General features: G+C 45.0%; 1 protein-coding gene across 1 annotated transcript in view; it reads right to left on the bottom strand.

The window, feature by feature from the left end:
- Positions 1 to 5,913, bottom strand: part of SLC35F4 (solute carrier family 35 member F4) — a 231,764-nt gene extending 225,851 nt beyond the window's left edge. The window contains exon 1 of the mRNA XM_044272248.1: positions 5,802 to 5,913. Within this exon, the coding sequence (XP_044128183.1) occupies positions 5,802 to 5,904 (103 nt within the window). The 5' untranslated portion in view covers positions 5,905 to 5,913. The remainder of the gene's footprint in view (positions 1 to 5,801) is intronic.
- Between the last annotated feature and the right edge of the window lie 9,420 nt (positions 5,914 to 15,333).

The following is a 15,333-nucleotide window of genomic DNA, read 5'->3' on the forward strand; positions in this document are numbered from 1 at the left end:
GGATCCACCTGTAATAAATAAAGTACTGATCATCACCTGGCAGATCCCACGTCGCCACTCTCGTTTTACTGGCCGGGATCCGTTTACCTGGCATCAGTGGTGATGTTACATCAGCAACACCTGACTGCAGCAGCCAATCACTGGCCTCAGTGGTGCTCCAAAGAATCCAGTGATTGGCTTCAGCAGTCGCTTATTGTCAATGTGACGCCACTGCTTTCAAGGAGTAAACAGATCCCACCCAAGAGAACTGGAGCAGTGACACAGGATCTGCCAGGTAAGTAATGATCACTACTTTATTTCAGGTGGATCTCCTGTGCTGTCCAGGTTCCTCCTAAAACTAGACAAAACCTTTAAAGGAACAATCCAAGAAAAAAATTAAAATAAAGTGAATACACTGTCTTTGGTGTTCTTTGATTCTTTGTCTCGCTATCATATGCCCTAATGTCTAATAGGGTCAGGTCCCACCTCTGGGACCTGCACCTATCCTTTGAATGGAGCTTGAAAAGTGTAGGAGGGTGCACCGGACATGCGCGTCCTACCGAAAATAGCCAAGAGGCATGCTCGGCTATTTTCGAAAGTCCCATTGAAATGAATGGGAAGCACACTGCGCACTGCTCTATATGGCTTGGTTATTTTCAGCAGTCCCATAGAAATAAATTTAGGGCAGCCGCGCATGCGCAGTGCACCCTCTGGCACTTTGCTGGCTAAGGATAGGCGCTCTGGGAGCCGCACTTATCAGACATTTGGGGGCATATCCCAGCAATATGCCCCCAATGTCCAAGATGGGCCAACCCCTTTAAGTCAAGGTTTTTAACTATGGTGATTATTAATTCGACAATTTTCTAAAGAAAGTAGCTTTAACTGGAACCTTTAAAGGGGTTTTCTAACCCTTTACAAGTGATGGCCTATCCTCAGGATAGGCCATCACTGTTTGATCCCATATCTCGCACCCCCGAGAATGTGCACGGTTCTGCAGTAGCTCCAACACTGGAACTACTTAGCTCCATCCATTGTGCAGTAGACAGCGCCAGTTACTACACCACCGCTTCCATTCACTTTATTAGAGACAGTTCTGCAGGTACCAGCAAGGTCCAGTCTACAACAGGTAGTTCCGATCCAGGATCTACTGTAGAACGGCTGCTCTTTGGGGGTGCAGGGTTTTGGACCCCCACAGTCAGATAGTCATGGTCAATTCTAACAATAGCCCATCACTTGTAAAGGGTTGGACTGTTTGCTTCGTTCAGTACTTATATGGAACCACCTTGTCAACCAATCAGTTTGGGCTGCCAACAACCCTAATATATCTGTTAAAAGCCTCATGTGCACATTATGGCTGCATTTAACTTCCATGTTTGTATGGTGCCTTATTATGATAGCCATAAACATCCACTGGGCCATGCTGTACCGCTGTAGGCCTACAATTTCGCACAGAGGCCTTGTCTGGTAGATTCCATAGAACAGGGCGAAGTGGCATGCTCCTTTGAATAATAGAATATCTTGGCAATACGACAACCTAGAGCCCCATACAATGGCACATTTAGCGAATACGGCTCGCAGGAACACAGGTATAACGGTACAGAAACTCCGTCATCCTCAGATTGCCTCCGTACAGTCTGGGTACATAGGACTTGTGTGCTGTGGCCTTAGGGAAAGTCAAAAATGCCATTTCAGGGTTTACTTTCTTGAATATAAATTAGTGAGATGGTTACAATTATACAAACATTTACATACTAAGCTGCTTGTATTGTACTTTGTAACAGTTTACACTTTTTAGGCTACCTTCACACTTGCTTTTCTAATTCCAGTATAGAGATCCGGCAGAGGATCTCAATACCAGAATTAAACGGATCCGTTCTGTTAGGATGCGGCTGTGTGAAATCAAAAGGGAAAAAAAAAACAGATCAGTCATCCATTAACTTTCAATGTACATAGTGACTGATCCAGTTTTTTTAGGCTCCTAAAAAAACGGATCCGTCACCACTGACTTACATTGTTTTCAGTGCGGTTTTGTGTCCGGTCACAAAACGGAATGCTGACGGAACGGAAGACATCCTGATGCCTCCTGAACGGATCTCTTTCCATTCAGAATGCATTAGGACTAAACGGAAATGTTTTTGGTTTTTTTTCGGTATCGAGATCCTCTGCCGGATCTCAATAACGGAAAACAACGCAAGTGGGAAAGTAGCCTTAGTATGCAATGATTGTGATTACTATATACCACTTCAAGCTTTAACAGATCAATACTGGGTCCATCTGCTGCATCTATACCTTCCATAGGGGAACATTTATTAACCCCTTAATGACCAGCTTTTTTTTTTTTTTTCAATTTTTGCCTCTCTGTGTTTATAAGGGTATTCTGGTTGTGGATACGTGACAAATATTAGATGATTTGGGGTCCTACTGGTCATGAGAATGGGGGCCCCATAACCCGCGGAATCCCCCCTCCCCAAAATAAACAGAGAGGGTGGTCAGGCATGCGTGCAGCTGCTCCATTGATTTCTATGGGCGTTCCGGAAATAGATGAGCATCTTTGGAACTCCCATTGAAATGAATGGAGCAGCCGTGTACATGCTGACTGGCCAGCATCTTCATTTCGGGCGGCACCACGGTGTAGGGGGCCCCCAATCTTATGATCTGTGGAAGTCCCAATTTTTTTTACTTTATGGTTTACATTGCACATATTTCACTTTGTATAACCTGTTAAATGAGCTGTTCAGGTTAGTTCGGTATTGTGGATGCTAATGTTTTGGGAGGTTTTCTATGTAATGTATGGGCAATAAAATGTGAAGATGTAAAATAATCACTTTTTTTATTATTATTTTGTGAGTTTTTTTATTTAAAGCATCACTAACCTTTTAACAAACTTTGCATTAATCAGTAGTACACTGTGCGTACATGAGGAATAACACAGCTATTTCTGGCCATTATATCACTTGTATCTGGCGCTTTTTTTTTAGCAGTTTTCCGTTGTGCATGCTGAATGGCCAGTTCACAGTTCTCTCAGATATGGTAGGTGGAGACTAGCTTACATCCAATGCACACAGAAAGTAGAGGAGAACCTGCTTCCTAACCTTCTCTTACACAGCCAGAAGCAGCCCCAGGATCATAGAGAACATTACAGAGGGGTAATGACCTGTATGATTGTAAAAAATGGACTGGTGCCTTCATCTATAGTAGGGTCTTTGTCTGTGCCTGTTTCCTCCATCTAACTCCTGCTGCTGCTCACTCCTCCACCTTCTCCTCTCCATAGACTTGTATCGACGTGTAATATGCTACTTCAGCAGAGCTGGCACATCTCGAGACGGATTTTAAGCTTACTTTAAATTAAAAAGTAATCAGCAGGGGGAGGTAAACAGTTAATAACATAAGAACTACATATTTCTTACTGATAAGACATATTATAAAGTTTCTTGAGGTCACTTGAACTATTGATCTATGCAAAGTTGTGTGAAAAGTTAGTGATGCTTCAACAGTTGGGAATTAAGCTACCTTCAAGCCTGGCTGTAGAGCAAAAGGCTACTCTAAGAACCAGAGCTGTTAGTTACAGTGCTCACAGTAGCACTCAGCTCCCCCTAAAATAGCGATGACAAAGGACAGTAGGTGGTCATTAAGGGGTTAAGACTGGCATTGTGTCCATCATCGGCATAAGATTATTATTGATTATTATTAAAGCGTCATTCATTCCATAGCGCTGTACATATGAAAAGGGGTATACATACATAAGACGGGTTACAAACTGGTACAGAGGGCCCTGCCCGTGAGGGCTTACAATCTACATGTAAGATTGTAATAGTTAATAACTGTCGCACATGTTGGGCCAACCACACGCCAGCACTCAAATCAACTCCAGACAGAAAATAAAGTACAGTATATTTCTGGTGTAAAGTGCAGGCAGCAGAGGTCCCATCTGCTTCTTGTACAGTGAATGGAACAGGAAGAACAGCTCTGTTCAAAGTCTAGTGGCCGTGCTGTGTACTGCAGCCTAGCACCCAATCAAGTGAATGGTACCTAAGGGGCAGTAACCTTCTATGACCACTGCACATTGAATGAAACTGTGCTTCCTGCTCCATTCACAGTGCGAGTTCTAGAGCTGGAGGGAACAACGGATCCATGGGGGGTGCAGGTGTCTGATATTAATGACCTATCCTATAAGGATAGGGTATCAATATCAGGATCTTGGAAAAAACCCTTTAAAGGGAACCTGTCGCCGGGATTTTGTGCATAAAGCTGAGGACATGGGCTGCTAGATGGCCGCTAGCACATCCGCAATACCCAGTCCCCATAGCTCTGTGTGCTTTTATTGTGTAAAAAAAACGATTTGATACATATGCAAATTAACATAAGAGTCATATCTTACTTGTGTGACCAGAGAAGAGTCATATTTTCAAGCTCTGACTCATCTCGGGTTAATTTGCATATGTATCAAATCGGTTTTTATACACAATAAAAGCACACAGAGCTATGGGGACTGGGTATTGCGGATGTGCTAGCGGCCATCTAGCAGCCCATGTCCTCAGCTCTATACAAAAATTCCCGGTGACAGGTTCCCTTTAAGTCTCAGGATATAAACAAGACTATTACAATGCACTGACAGCAAGCAGATATATTGAAAGTGCTGAAGGATTGGCACACACAGTAAACTGGAAACTTGCACAATTAATCATTACACAATGTAGATGCCGTAGAGACAAACCATGTAAGATGTTAGCTAACAATGAAGTGGAGTCACATTATCCACCCTGAGAATAAAGAGATGGGGGGGTCCTTCCCTGGATGTATAAGGATAGCCTGATATAGAACAGCTTGCAAAGGATAGTTGATGTCAAGATTTTTATATTAATGGGCATTTGTCAGCAGATCTGTACCTCTGAAACTCCGCTTGGCAGCTGAAGGCATCTGTGTTGGTCCCATGTTCATATGTGCCCGCACTGCTGAGAAAAATAATATTTTAATATATGCAAATTAGTCTCTAGGAGCAATGGGGGCGTTACCATTACACCTAGAGGCTCTGCTCTCTCTGCAACTGCCGCGTCCTCTCCACTTTGACAGGACCAAGCAATGAAAACATCATCACCCCCGATCCTGTCAAAGTGCAGAGCGCCCCCGTTGCTCCTAGAGGCTCATTTGCATATAACAACACATCATTTTCTCAGGAATGCGGGACCAACACAGATGCCTTCAGCTGCCAAGCGCACATGTAACAGATCAGCCAGTGTCATCGGTACAAAACTGCTGACAGATGCCCTTTAAGCATGCTAATATAAAACTGTAAAACCAAAAGCAATAAAGATGCAATATAAATCTCTAGGGAGTAGGTCAGCATAAGATGGCTATGTGCTGCCATGTGATCCTGCAATCTGTAGTAAATAAAACCTACTGTATAATAATATATGAGGCTTGGATCTTCTGGATCTGCCCTCCGCTGGGGAACTACAAGTTGAATTATACCCATGTTATAGCCTTAGGTGTGAATAAACCCACCCTGCGCAGTAGGCATACAGAACATTTGCCCACAGTCCTGCCAGATAAAGACCAACCACTAAGAGGTACTGTACGCTGCAATCCTTCACCTACCTACATGCTGCTGTGCTGCGACTGGCACGTCATGCAGTAACCATGCACATTAGGAGGTTTAACAATTCTTCTCACAGACATACACAATTAGATTCTGCCCCCATTAATTAATCATCTGATAAAACCAAGAAAACCCTCAAATAGCACTAATAACACATCACTAATACGTACAGAGCAAGTGTTGCATTGCTGAGCAGTCACATATTAAGGAATTTGGTTCATCTTACGTTTCTGGCTGGAGTAACCTGGGTAATACCCATAATATCCAGTGATCCTTAAGATCCGGTCTTCTATGGTCGCCACACCGTTGGGGGCTGCTTTGACATCCATAAAGATTGAAGGTATTGTCCTCTTGGTTCAGTTGAAATGTTCAGAGCTCAATCTGCTTTGGTCACAAGTGCTGCCCAGCGTCCTGACTAATACTTGTGCTGCAGGGCACTGAACGTCACTGTATGGCGAGCAGCACACACTGCCGAACCAGTCCTGCTCAAACTGGTGAGTGACACTAGGGCTACTGGTGAAGGTGCACAACTGCACTTTAGTCACAGCAGCTGGTCCACAACTATGGTGACACAAGAGCTGCTGTCCTATGTGCTGATCCACACTTATGGTGACAATAGTCTTGATGTCCCAGGTTCTAATCCAAACTAATACTGACACTAGAGCTGCTGTCCCAGGTGCTGATCTAAAGTTATGGTGACACTAGAGCTGCTGTCCCAGGTGCTGATCTAAAGTTATGGTGACACTAGAGCTGCTGTCCCAGGTGCTGATCCACACTTATGGGGACACTAGAGCTGCTGTCCCAGGTGCTGATCTAGAGTTCTACTGACACTAGAGCTGCTGTCCCAGGTGCTGGATCACATTAGTGCCACTGCCATGCTGTCCAGGTGCTGCACCCCTCTACTGTCCCAGGTGCTGCTGTCCAGGTGCTGCACCCCTCTACTGTCCCAGGGTGCTGCTGTTCAGGTGCTGCACCCCTCTATTGTCCCAGGTGCTGCACCCCTCTACTGTCCCAGGGTGCTGCTGTTCAGGTGCTGCACCCTTCTACTGTCCCAGGGTGCTACTGTCAAGGGTGCTGCACCCCTCTACTGTCCCAGGGTGCTGCACAACTCTACTGTCCCAGTGTGCTGCTGTCCAGGTGCTGCACCCCTCTACTGTCCCAGGGTGCTGCACAACTCTACTGTCCCAGGGTGCTGCTGTCAAGGGTGCTGCACCCCTCTACTGTCCCAGGTGCTGCACAACTCTACTGTCCCAGGGTGCTGCTGTTAAGGTGCTGCACCCCTCTACTGTCCCAGGGTGCTGCTTTCAAGGGTGCTGCTCCCCTCTACTGTCCCAGAGTGCTGCTTTCAAGGGTGCTGCACCCCTCTACTGTCCCAGGGTGCTGCCGAGCAGTTTCTGCACCCCTCTAATATCCCAGGGTGCCCTGCTGTCTGAGGCGCTTGCTGAGCCGCTCTCCCAGGTGCTGAGTCCCGGCCTCCGCTAGTGCTGGCGGTGCTGCACCGGCTCCTCTGACATCCCCGGGTAGCTGACGGCTCTCTCCTGGTCTGGACTGATGACTGCGGCCGCCAGCAGGATCCGCTCTGAGCTCGCCCCGCTGGTGTGAATACGGTCCTTGCTGCTGTCGGTGTAGGAGGCTTCACATCACCGCATTAGCCCCGTACACGCCGGCCTCTGTGTCATTCACGAGCGCACAACTTCTGCCTGCAGGGTTTTAATCGGGCGACTAGGGGGCGCTGCTGTGAAGTCATTGGATTGTACTGCTGGGAATGGGCTATTCCAGCTCCTATTCCTCCAGGAACACTGGGGATTTCATGACATAGGAAAATTGTTTCACATAAAATGCAATAGGTGAAATATGGGCTGATTGTTGTTGCAATTATGGAAAATAGAAAATAGAACCTTATTTCTTTTTAAAAGATTTTACTATAAAATTTACTAGACAGGAGCAGGCTGCCCAAATAAGGGATGTGTATATTTATTAGGGCTCATGCACACAAAGGTGGTTTGGCTCCGCTTCTGTGCCGCGTTTTTTTGCAGACAGCATTCCGTGCGCTGTCCGAATCCATTGCTCTGTTCCGCGGGGCCGCAAACAAAATATAGAATAGGCATTTCTATTATGGGCCACCCATTCTGTTCCGCAAATTGTGTAATGCACGTGTGGGGGCGGCTTCCGTGTTTTGCGGATGCGCAATTTGCAGACCACAAAATACGGCGCAGTAGTGTGCACGAGGCCATGAGGCAGGCATGCTCAACTCGCGGCCCTCCAGCTGTTGCAAAACTACAACTCCCAGCATGCCCGAACAGCCTACAGCTATCAGCCTACAGCAGGGCATTGTGGGAGTTGTAGTTTAACAACAGCTGGAGGGCCACAGGTTGAGCATACCTGCCTTAAGGGAACAAGGACTACAAGTATCAGCAGGGTGCCATGCACAAAAACGCATGCAAACAAATGTAAAAGTGTTTTCCCGCTATACGTATTATATGGAGCACTTTGCGCACATTTTATTTTAGTAAAATTGTGTCAGGCCCATTTCCCAGCGACAAGGTGGCTTCTAACCAGGGGCAGATGACCAGCCATAGACTCTACAGGGGAATTTCCCAGTGGGGTGATGCAAGTCTTCATTATGGCCACCAGCCGGGTACATCACAAATGCTCTCTGCAGTAATTTATGCTAGAAGCATCAGGTACTTACTGTACGCACCTGGCTAGTGGCCACAGGCCCCCTCCTGAATTCCAGTGCATTGCCGTCCTCCGGAGAATGACACCGTTGAATACTGCTACAAGAGTGGCGGTATTTTGTGCTGCACTGTGCTATCGCTGGCCCCGCCTGCCTTTTGTCAATTTGGATCCCCCTACAACATGGGGCCACTTTTATTTTATTTTATTATTTTTTCTAGGGCCACTTTAAGTTCTCCGTTCACCCCTGCTTCTAACAAGTGGGACCTACACTAATCGTCTCAACGTAGAATCTAGCTTTATCACACCCTGGGCAGATAGGTGGGAGCGCACAAAAGGGGGCAGCCGCTGCCCCAAATGTACAATGCAACAAACAAAGTTAGGACAAGCACCTCAAAACTATATGAAAAAAGGGGTGCATGCTACTATTACACACTAAGTTTTTTATTTTATTTAGTTCCAGTTGGGGGGCAACGGTACCTTCACCACCCATCCCCATCCCTTGTCTATGACACAAAGCCCTTTGGGAAAATAGTGAAATACTAATCAAGCCATAGGACTGTAACAGTTTGTTTTTGTTTTTTAAAGAATTTTGCTCTTATTGATGGCCTATCCTTAGGATAGATCATCAGTATCTGATCATTGGGGGTCCAATTCCCAGCATGCCCACCGATCACCTGTTCGAAAAGGCTGCAACCTCTTCCTACGTCAGTGACGTTAATGGTCTAGGCCTGTGATGGCTAACCTCCGGCACTCCAGCTGTGGTAAAACTACATTTCCCAAAATGCACACTGGCTTGGCTGTTCTCAGAACTCCATAGAAATGAATGGAGCATGCTGGGAGTCGTAGTTACACCACAGCTGGAGTGTCAGAGGTTAGCCATCAATGGTCTAGGTGCAGCTCAGTCCCCAGTCCTTTTTGCACAGGGTTTGACAAATATTTATTGTTATGGTTGTGGGGATTCGCTCTGGTAGACAGGACAAGCGGGTGCGGTATAGAGGCAAAGACCAGTTTGTAACTCAAAAACTGCAGTGTTTATTCACACTAGTTGCAGGTTCACAGTATGACGGTCCATTTTCAGTACTGGTGTTAGTTCACACCCAAAACATTTCATACAGAAAAAAATATTCACCTTTGATCCATCAGAAGCACAAAAAAATAAAGAGAAAAGAAAAAACGGATCCTGCAAAAAAACTAATCTGAAGCATCAGTGGTGCACATTTGGCATCCGTTGTAGCCATTTCTGTCCGAGATCCGTTATTTTAGATGGAAAAGAAGTCCTACGTGCAATTACAAAAGTATTCAGATCCAGCTGTTGGTTTGTAAAATGTTGAATATTTTTCATGGGGCAAATCCTTTAAGTTTCTGGCCCCCTTTTTGTTTGCGCCAATTTTTATAAATCTTTTGGGTTTGCAAATCTTCAGCGTTGACGACTATTGAATCTGCTTCACGGCCTTTGGGAGTTGTAGAGCCTGACCTTTTAATGTTTATTTTATGCTTTTTAGGTCAGTTTCAAGAATTTAAACTAAATCACAGGACTTCAATTAGATGTAATATAGACTATTTCCTTGCAATTACCCAGACCCTACATTAAATTGGATGCACGGCTTATGTGGTTGCAATGTTGATTTGGGCAAGATGTCAAAGAAAAAGGGTAATGCAGTTTTTAACGGGAAAAGGACATCCCAGCGCCATCTGCCAACAGCACAATTTTATTAAACTGCCAGCGTGATCGATGGCATAGGCATTGAATAAAGTCCAAAATACAGAAAGGCGGTGGCATTATGCTATCATTACCAAGTGACACCGTAGGAATGTAAATATTACTTCCCATTACTTTTAGACGGAGAAGAATAAATCTCTAAACATGAAATACATTATATCCTGACGCCTCCTACCAGGTAAAACGGGTAATGGGAAACTTGACCAATGACATTACTTATTCTTCGCTGAACCGGTGGCCATTCTTGGTCTACAGACACGTCACATGGGTCCGTTTTAGTAAACTGGTAAAAGCGACATAAGCCCCGGGTAAGGAGAGGCGCTATAAATGTCCACATAAGGGGCTCTGAATAACACAGGAGCTGAATAGCTTCCATTTACACTCCGGTGCCCTAAAGGGAAAGACGATCCATTCTACTGCAGGGATGAAGTGATCTAGGACTAGGTACACACAACGAGCTTGAAGCTAGATTTTGCAGTTTTACAGAAAACTTGATGTCAAGGAATATATATATAATTTTATAGTGGATATAGGGTATGTCATATAAATAGGATGTATGATGCCCACACTATATACACACACCGGTAAATAATAGGTCATATAAATAGGCTGTATGATGTCTACACTATAGAAATAATAGGTCATATAAATAGGCTGTATGATGTCCACACTATAGAAATAATAGGTCATATAAATAGGCTGTATGATGTCCACACTATATAATTAATGGGTCATATAAATAGGCCGTATGATGTCCACACTATAGAAATAATGGGTCATATAAATAGGCTGTATGATGTCCACACTATAGAAATAATGGGTCATATAAATAGGCCGTATGATGTCCACACTATAGAAATAATGGGTCATATAAATAGGCTGTATGATGTCCACACTATAGAAATAATGGGTCATATAAATAGGCTGTATGATGTCCACACTATAGAAATAATGGGTCATATAAATAGGCTGTATGATGTCCACACTATATAATTAATGGGTCATATAAATAGGCTGTATGATGTCCACACTATATAATTAATGGGTCATATAAATAGGCTGTATGATGTCCACACTATATAATTAATGGGTCATATAAATAGGCTGTATGATGTCCACACTATATAAATAATGGGTCATATAAATAGGCCGTATGATGTCCACACTATATAAATAATGGGTCATATAAATAGGCCGTATGATGTCCACATTATACAGCATTTGATTAATAAAGGCAAAAAATCTGAATAACACAAATGGAGTTGTATATAACGCAATAGATGGCAACCTGGATCATGAATAATAGCTGCAGACCGGTAGCCGCCAGCAGTTTCATAGGACTGTGCGGACAGATGGGGCTGCTATTAAACCCTTGCTCGCATCCTGCCTATTGCATCTGTCTGTGATGGAGCCAATAAATGTATCCTGTGTCCCCACCAGGTCATAGACAACAATAAATACTTAAGAACATGGTGGCTCTGTGACCAGTCCAGAAGGTAGCGGACCACTGGTGATAAAGGAATGAGCCTTCAATTGTGTCCAAAGAATTGTCATTTTACATTCCTGTGCATTGTGCTGCTATACAATTTATGGTAATGATATCCTCACCATGAGGGGCTGAGGGCATTAAAAGACCTCTCCGGACATCAGTCATCACTTAGTATTTCTATGTGTTCCCTACTTTTACATTGCCCAGGCTTTCTGCCCCCTTTTTTTCCGATTACTACACTGCACATATTTTCCACATCACAGTGTCTCCACAACTCCAAAGCCAGCTGCATAGTAGTTACATTTTTTTGAACTTCCCCACCCCAGAAACCCCTCCTCCTGTGCAACCTTTAGGTCTCTTTCACACGGGCGAGTTTTCCGCGCGGGTGCAATGCGTGACGTGAACGCATAGCACCCGCACTGAATCCTGACCCATTCATTTCAATGGGGCTGTGTACAGGAGCGTTGTTTTTCACGCATCAGTTCTGCGTTGCGTAAAAATTGCAGCATGTTCTATATTCTGTTTTTCACGCAGCCCTGGCCCTATAGAAGTGAATGGGGCTGCGTTAAAAACGCATTGCATCCGCAAGCAAGTGCGGGTGCGATGCATTTTTCACTGATGGTTGCTAAGAGATGCTGTTTGTAAACCTTCCGTTTTTTATCACACGCGTGAAAAACTCATTGCACCCGCGCTGAAAAAACGGAACAACTGAACGCAATCGCAGACAAAACTGACTGAACTTGCTTGCAAAATGGTGCGAGTTTCACTGAACGCATCCGGAGCCAATCCATCACACTCGTGTGAAAGAGGCCTTACTCCTGCTGCTAATTAAAGAGGACCTTTCACTAGAATAAAACATCTAAACTAACTATACAGACATGGAGAGCGGCGTCCAGGGATCCCCCTGCACTTACTGTTATCCCTGGGCGCCGCTCCGTTTACCCGGTATAGCCTCCGGTATCTTCATAGTTAGGCTCCACCCAGGGGAACCTGCCGGCGTCTCATTCTCCCATGCTGTAGCGCTGGCCAATCACAGCGCTCAGCTCATAGCCTCAGAGGCTTTTTTTTCTCTCAGGCTATGAGCTGAGCGCTGCGATTGGCCAGCGCTACAGTATGAGAGAATGAGACACCAGCAGGTTCCCCTGGGTGGAGCCTAACATAGGAAGATAGCGGGAGAACGGAGCGGCGCCCTGAACATAATGTATTGTATAAATACTTTTCAGGGGGCCATGACAAAATCTTTTAGTACTTCTCCTGGGTGGGCCCCGAAGCAGCTGCTTCCACTACAGCTAAGCCCCTGACTAAGCATCTACATGTCAGCGGGCGGTGCACACAACTAAGCCCCTTCCACAGAGGTGAAAGTTTGAAACTAGAATTAGAAGTTATGCGTCATGGACCCTGAGAGACATAAACCTGAGGTAATTTTTCCTCTTTATTGTATGCAAACCCCATCATCACTGGTATTCTGGTAGTATCCGCCAGGGTAGTAGTCATCATTGTCACATTAGGTGATGCTTTCTGTGTACTTTTCTTATACCGACTCTGAAGCAGGCCAGAACAGCACCGTTCTGTAGTTATGGCGGCATAGGCTGTGGCCTAGCAGGGAACAACAGGGGATCTCTGTAATGGCGCCAGTCGGGCAAATGAAACTGTGGGAGCATGTTTAGCTCTGTGTCTTTGGCCAAAGGATGAGTTTTTGCCTGGAGTAACCCTTTAATAATACCCTCAATAGGGTGTCTCTAATTTATAGGTCATGCAGGGGTGTAACAAATAACCATAGGGCCCCATAGCAAAACTTGGAATGTGGCCCCACTGCACCATGAGCACATTTAGTAGCGACTTCTAAAAAGTTTGACTGGTCTCCCTAATGCACAAGGCTAACACACGCGGTCATGTCGCAGGACAGGGGCAGCGCACGCGGTCATGACGCAGGACAGGGGCAGCTCACACGGTCATGACGCAGGACAGGGGCAGCGCACGCGGTCATGTCGCAGGATAAGGGTAATAAACAGTCACAGTGCAGAAATAAATGAACACATTGGGAGAGATTTATCAAAACTGGTGTAAAGTAGAACTGGCTTAGTTGCCCATAGCAACCAATCAGATCCCACCTTTCACTTTCCAAAGGAGCTGTGAAAAATGAAAGGCACAATCTGATTGGTTGCTATGGGCAACTAAGCCAGATTTCCTTTACATCAGTTTTAATAAATCTCCCACTATGATGTTAAAGTACAGGAATAATGGACACCCTGCAAATTTATATAAAATTTAGAATGGGAAGACCTTACATACATTTCACCACTGCACCTTTTGAGTTGAGATGTGCACCCATGCTGGCACAGCGCAATGTGAGGCATCATATCAATGCATCTAAGGGAGAACTTAGTTCTCTGTATGACAAGCAAATGAGTATATGCACACTCAGCATAAAGAACCTAAGGGGGTCATTTATCAAACTTGCCTAAAGTTGAACTGGCCTAGTTGCCCATAGCAACCAGATTCCATCTTTCATTTTCGAAAGAAACTGTCAAAAATGAAAGGTAGAATCTGGTTGCTATGGGCAACTAAGCCAGTTCTTTACACCAGTTTGATAAATGACCCCCTAAATCTTTGTGGGTTTTATATTCCAGTATGCCAGGCTCCATTGAAATGCACTGTTTTTGGGAGCTGTGTGATCCAGATGAGGCCTTAGAGCCAAAATTCCCCTTGTCCGAACTCTAAAGGACAAGACCACCCCAGTCCACACACCAGACCTTTATATAGCAGCACAAAGCCAACTTACAAGGCAAATAATGACAATCAAAATAATATTTTAATGTCTCATATAAATTGCAAGTTACATTTGTAGTGTTACATCAGACCTATCGCCCTTGCCCTACAAGCAGTTATTTTCTGAGCTTGCCAGAAGACCACCGCTAGGAGCTACAAACCTACATTCACATCTTATAAAGTGATAGCGCTCTACAGACCTAAGAACAGAGGGTAGCAGCACTAATTTACCTCTATACCCCAGCCACCCCACTGTGCAGGGTACCATAGCATGCAGGTGAATGGAGCTAGGCTCTCTGCACTACCAGGTAGCTTGGAGCACCACAGTCTACAGAAAGCTTAGCAGGAAGCCCAGAGCCATATCAGTGCCGTTACCATGGGGTCCACAGGATGGCCCGCCATTGAAAATAAAGTGACGGCAAATCCTACTGATAGGCTATCACGTTATAAGGGGGTTGAAAATACAGCAAGTCTTCCTTTTTCCCCTAAGAACAGAACTGCTCTTGACCATGGTGCCTGTCATTGCATCTCAGCCCCATTGACAGGAAGGGAGATGACCCGCAGTGCATAGACATGAGTGGCGCTGTTTCTGGAGATATAATAAATTAAAAAAAATAAAAAAAAACACCACCACCTATCTAATCCCAGCAACCTCTTTAAAGGAGTTTTCCAGGCTCAGGATAGGTCAATATTATCAGATTGTTGATTATCAAACACTCCGCTCCCCTGCTTATCAGCTGTTCCCTCTGATGCTGGAACTAGCTATGTGAATGGAACAGGAAGCACAGCTCTGTTCAAAGTGTAGTGGACATTCTGGGTACTGCAGCTCACCTCCCATTGAAGTGAATGGGATAGGAGATGTAATACCCAGCACTGCCACTACACTTTGAACGGAGCTGTGCTTCCTGTTCCATTCAAAGATCTAGTTCAAGCACCTGAGGGTGCAGGGAAGAGCTGATTTGATGGGGGTACAGGGTTACGGACCCTCACTGATCGTGTATTAATGACCTATCCTGAGGTTAGGTCATTAATATCAGGAGCCTGAAGAACCCCTTTAATGATTTAGTGCTTGGACTCACTACTAACAAATGTGCTTGTTTC

This window comes from Bufo gargarizans, chromosome 11 (genome assembly GCF_014858855.1).
Source record: "Bufo gargarizans isolate SCDJY-AF-19 chromosome 11, ASM1485885v1, whole genome shotgun sequence".
Lineage (NCBI taxonomy): Eukaryota > Metazoa > Chordata > Amphibia > Anura > Bufonidae > Bufo > Bufo gargarizans.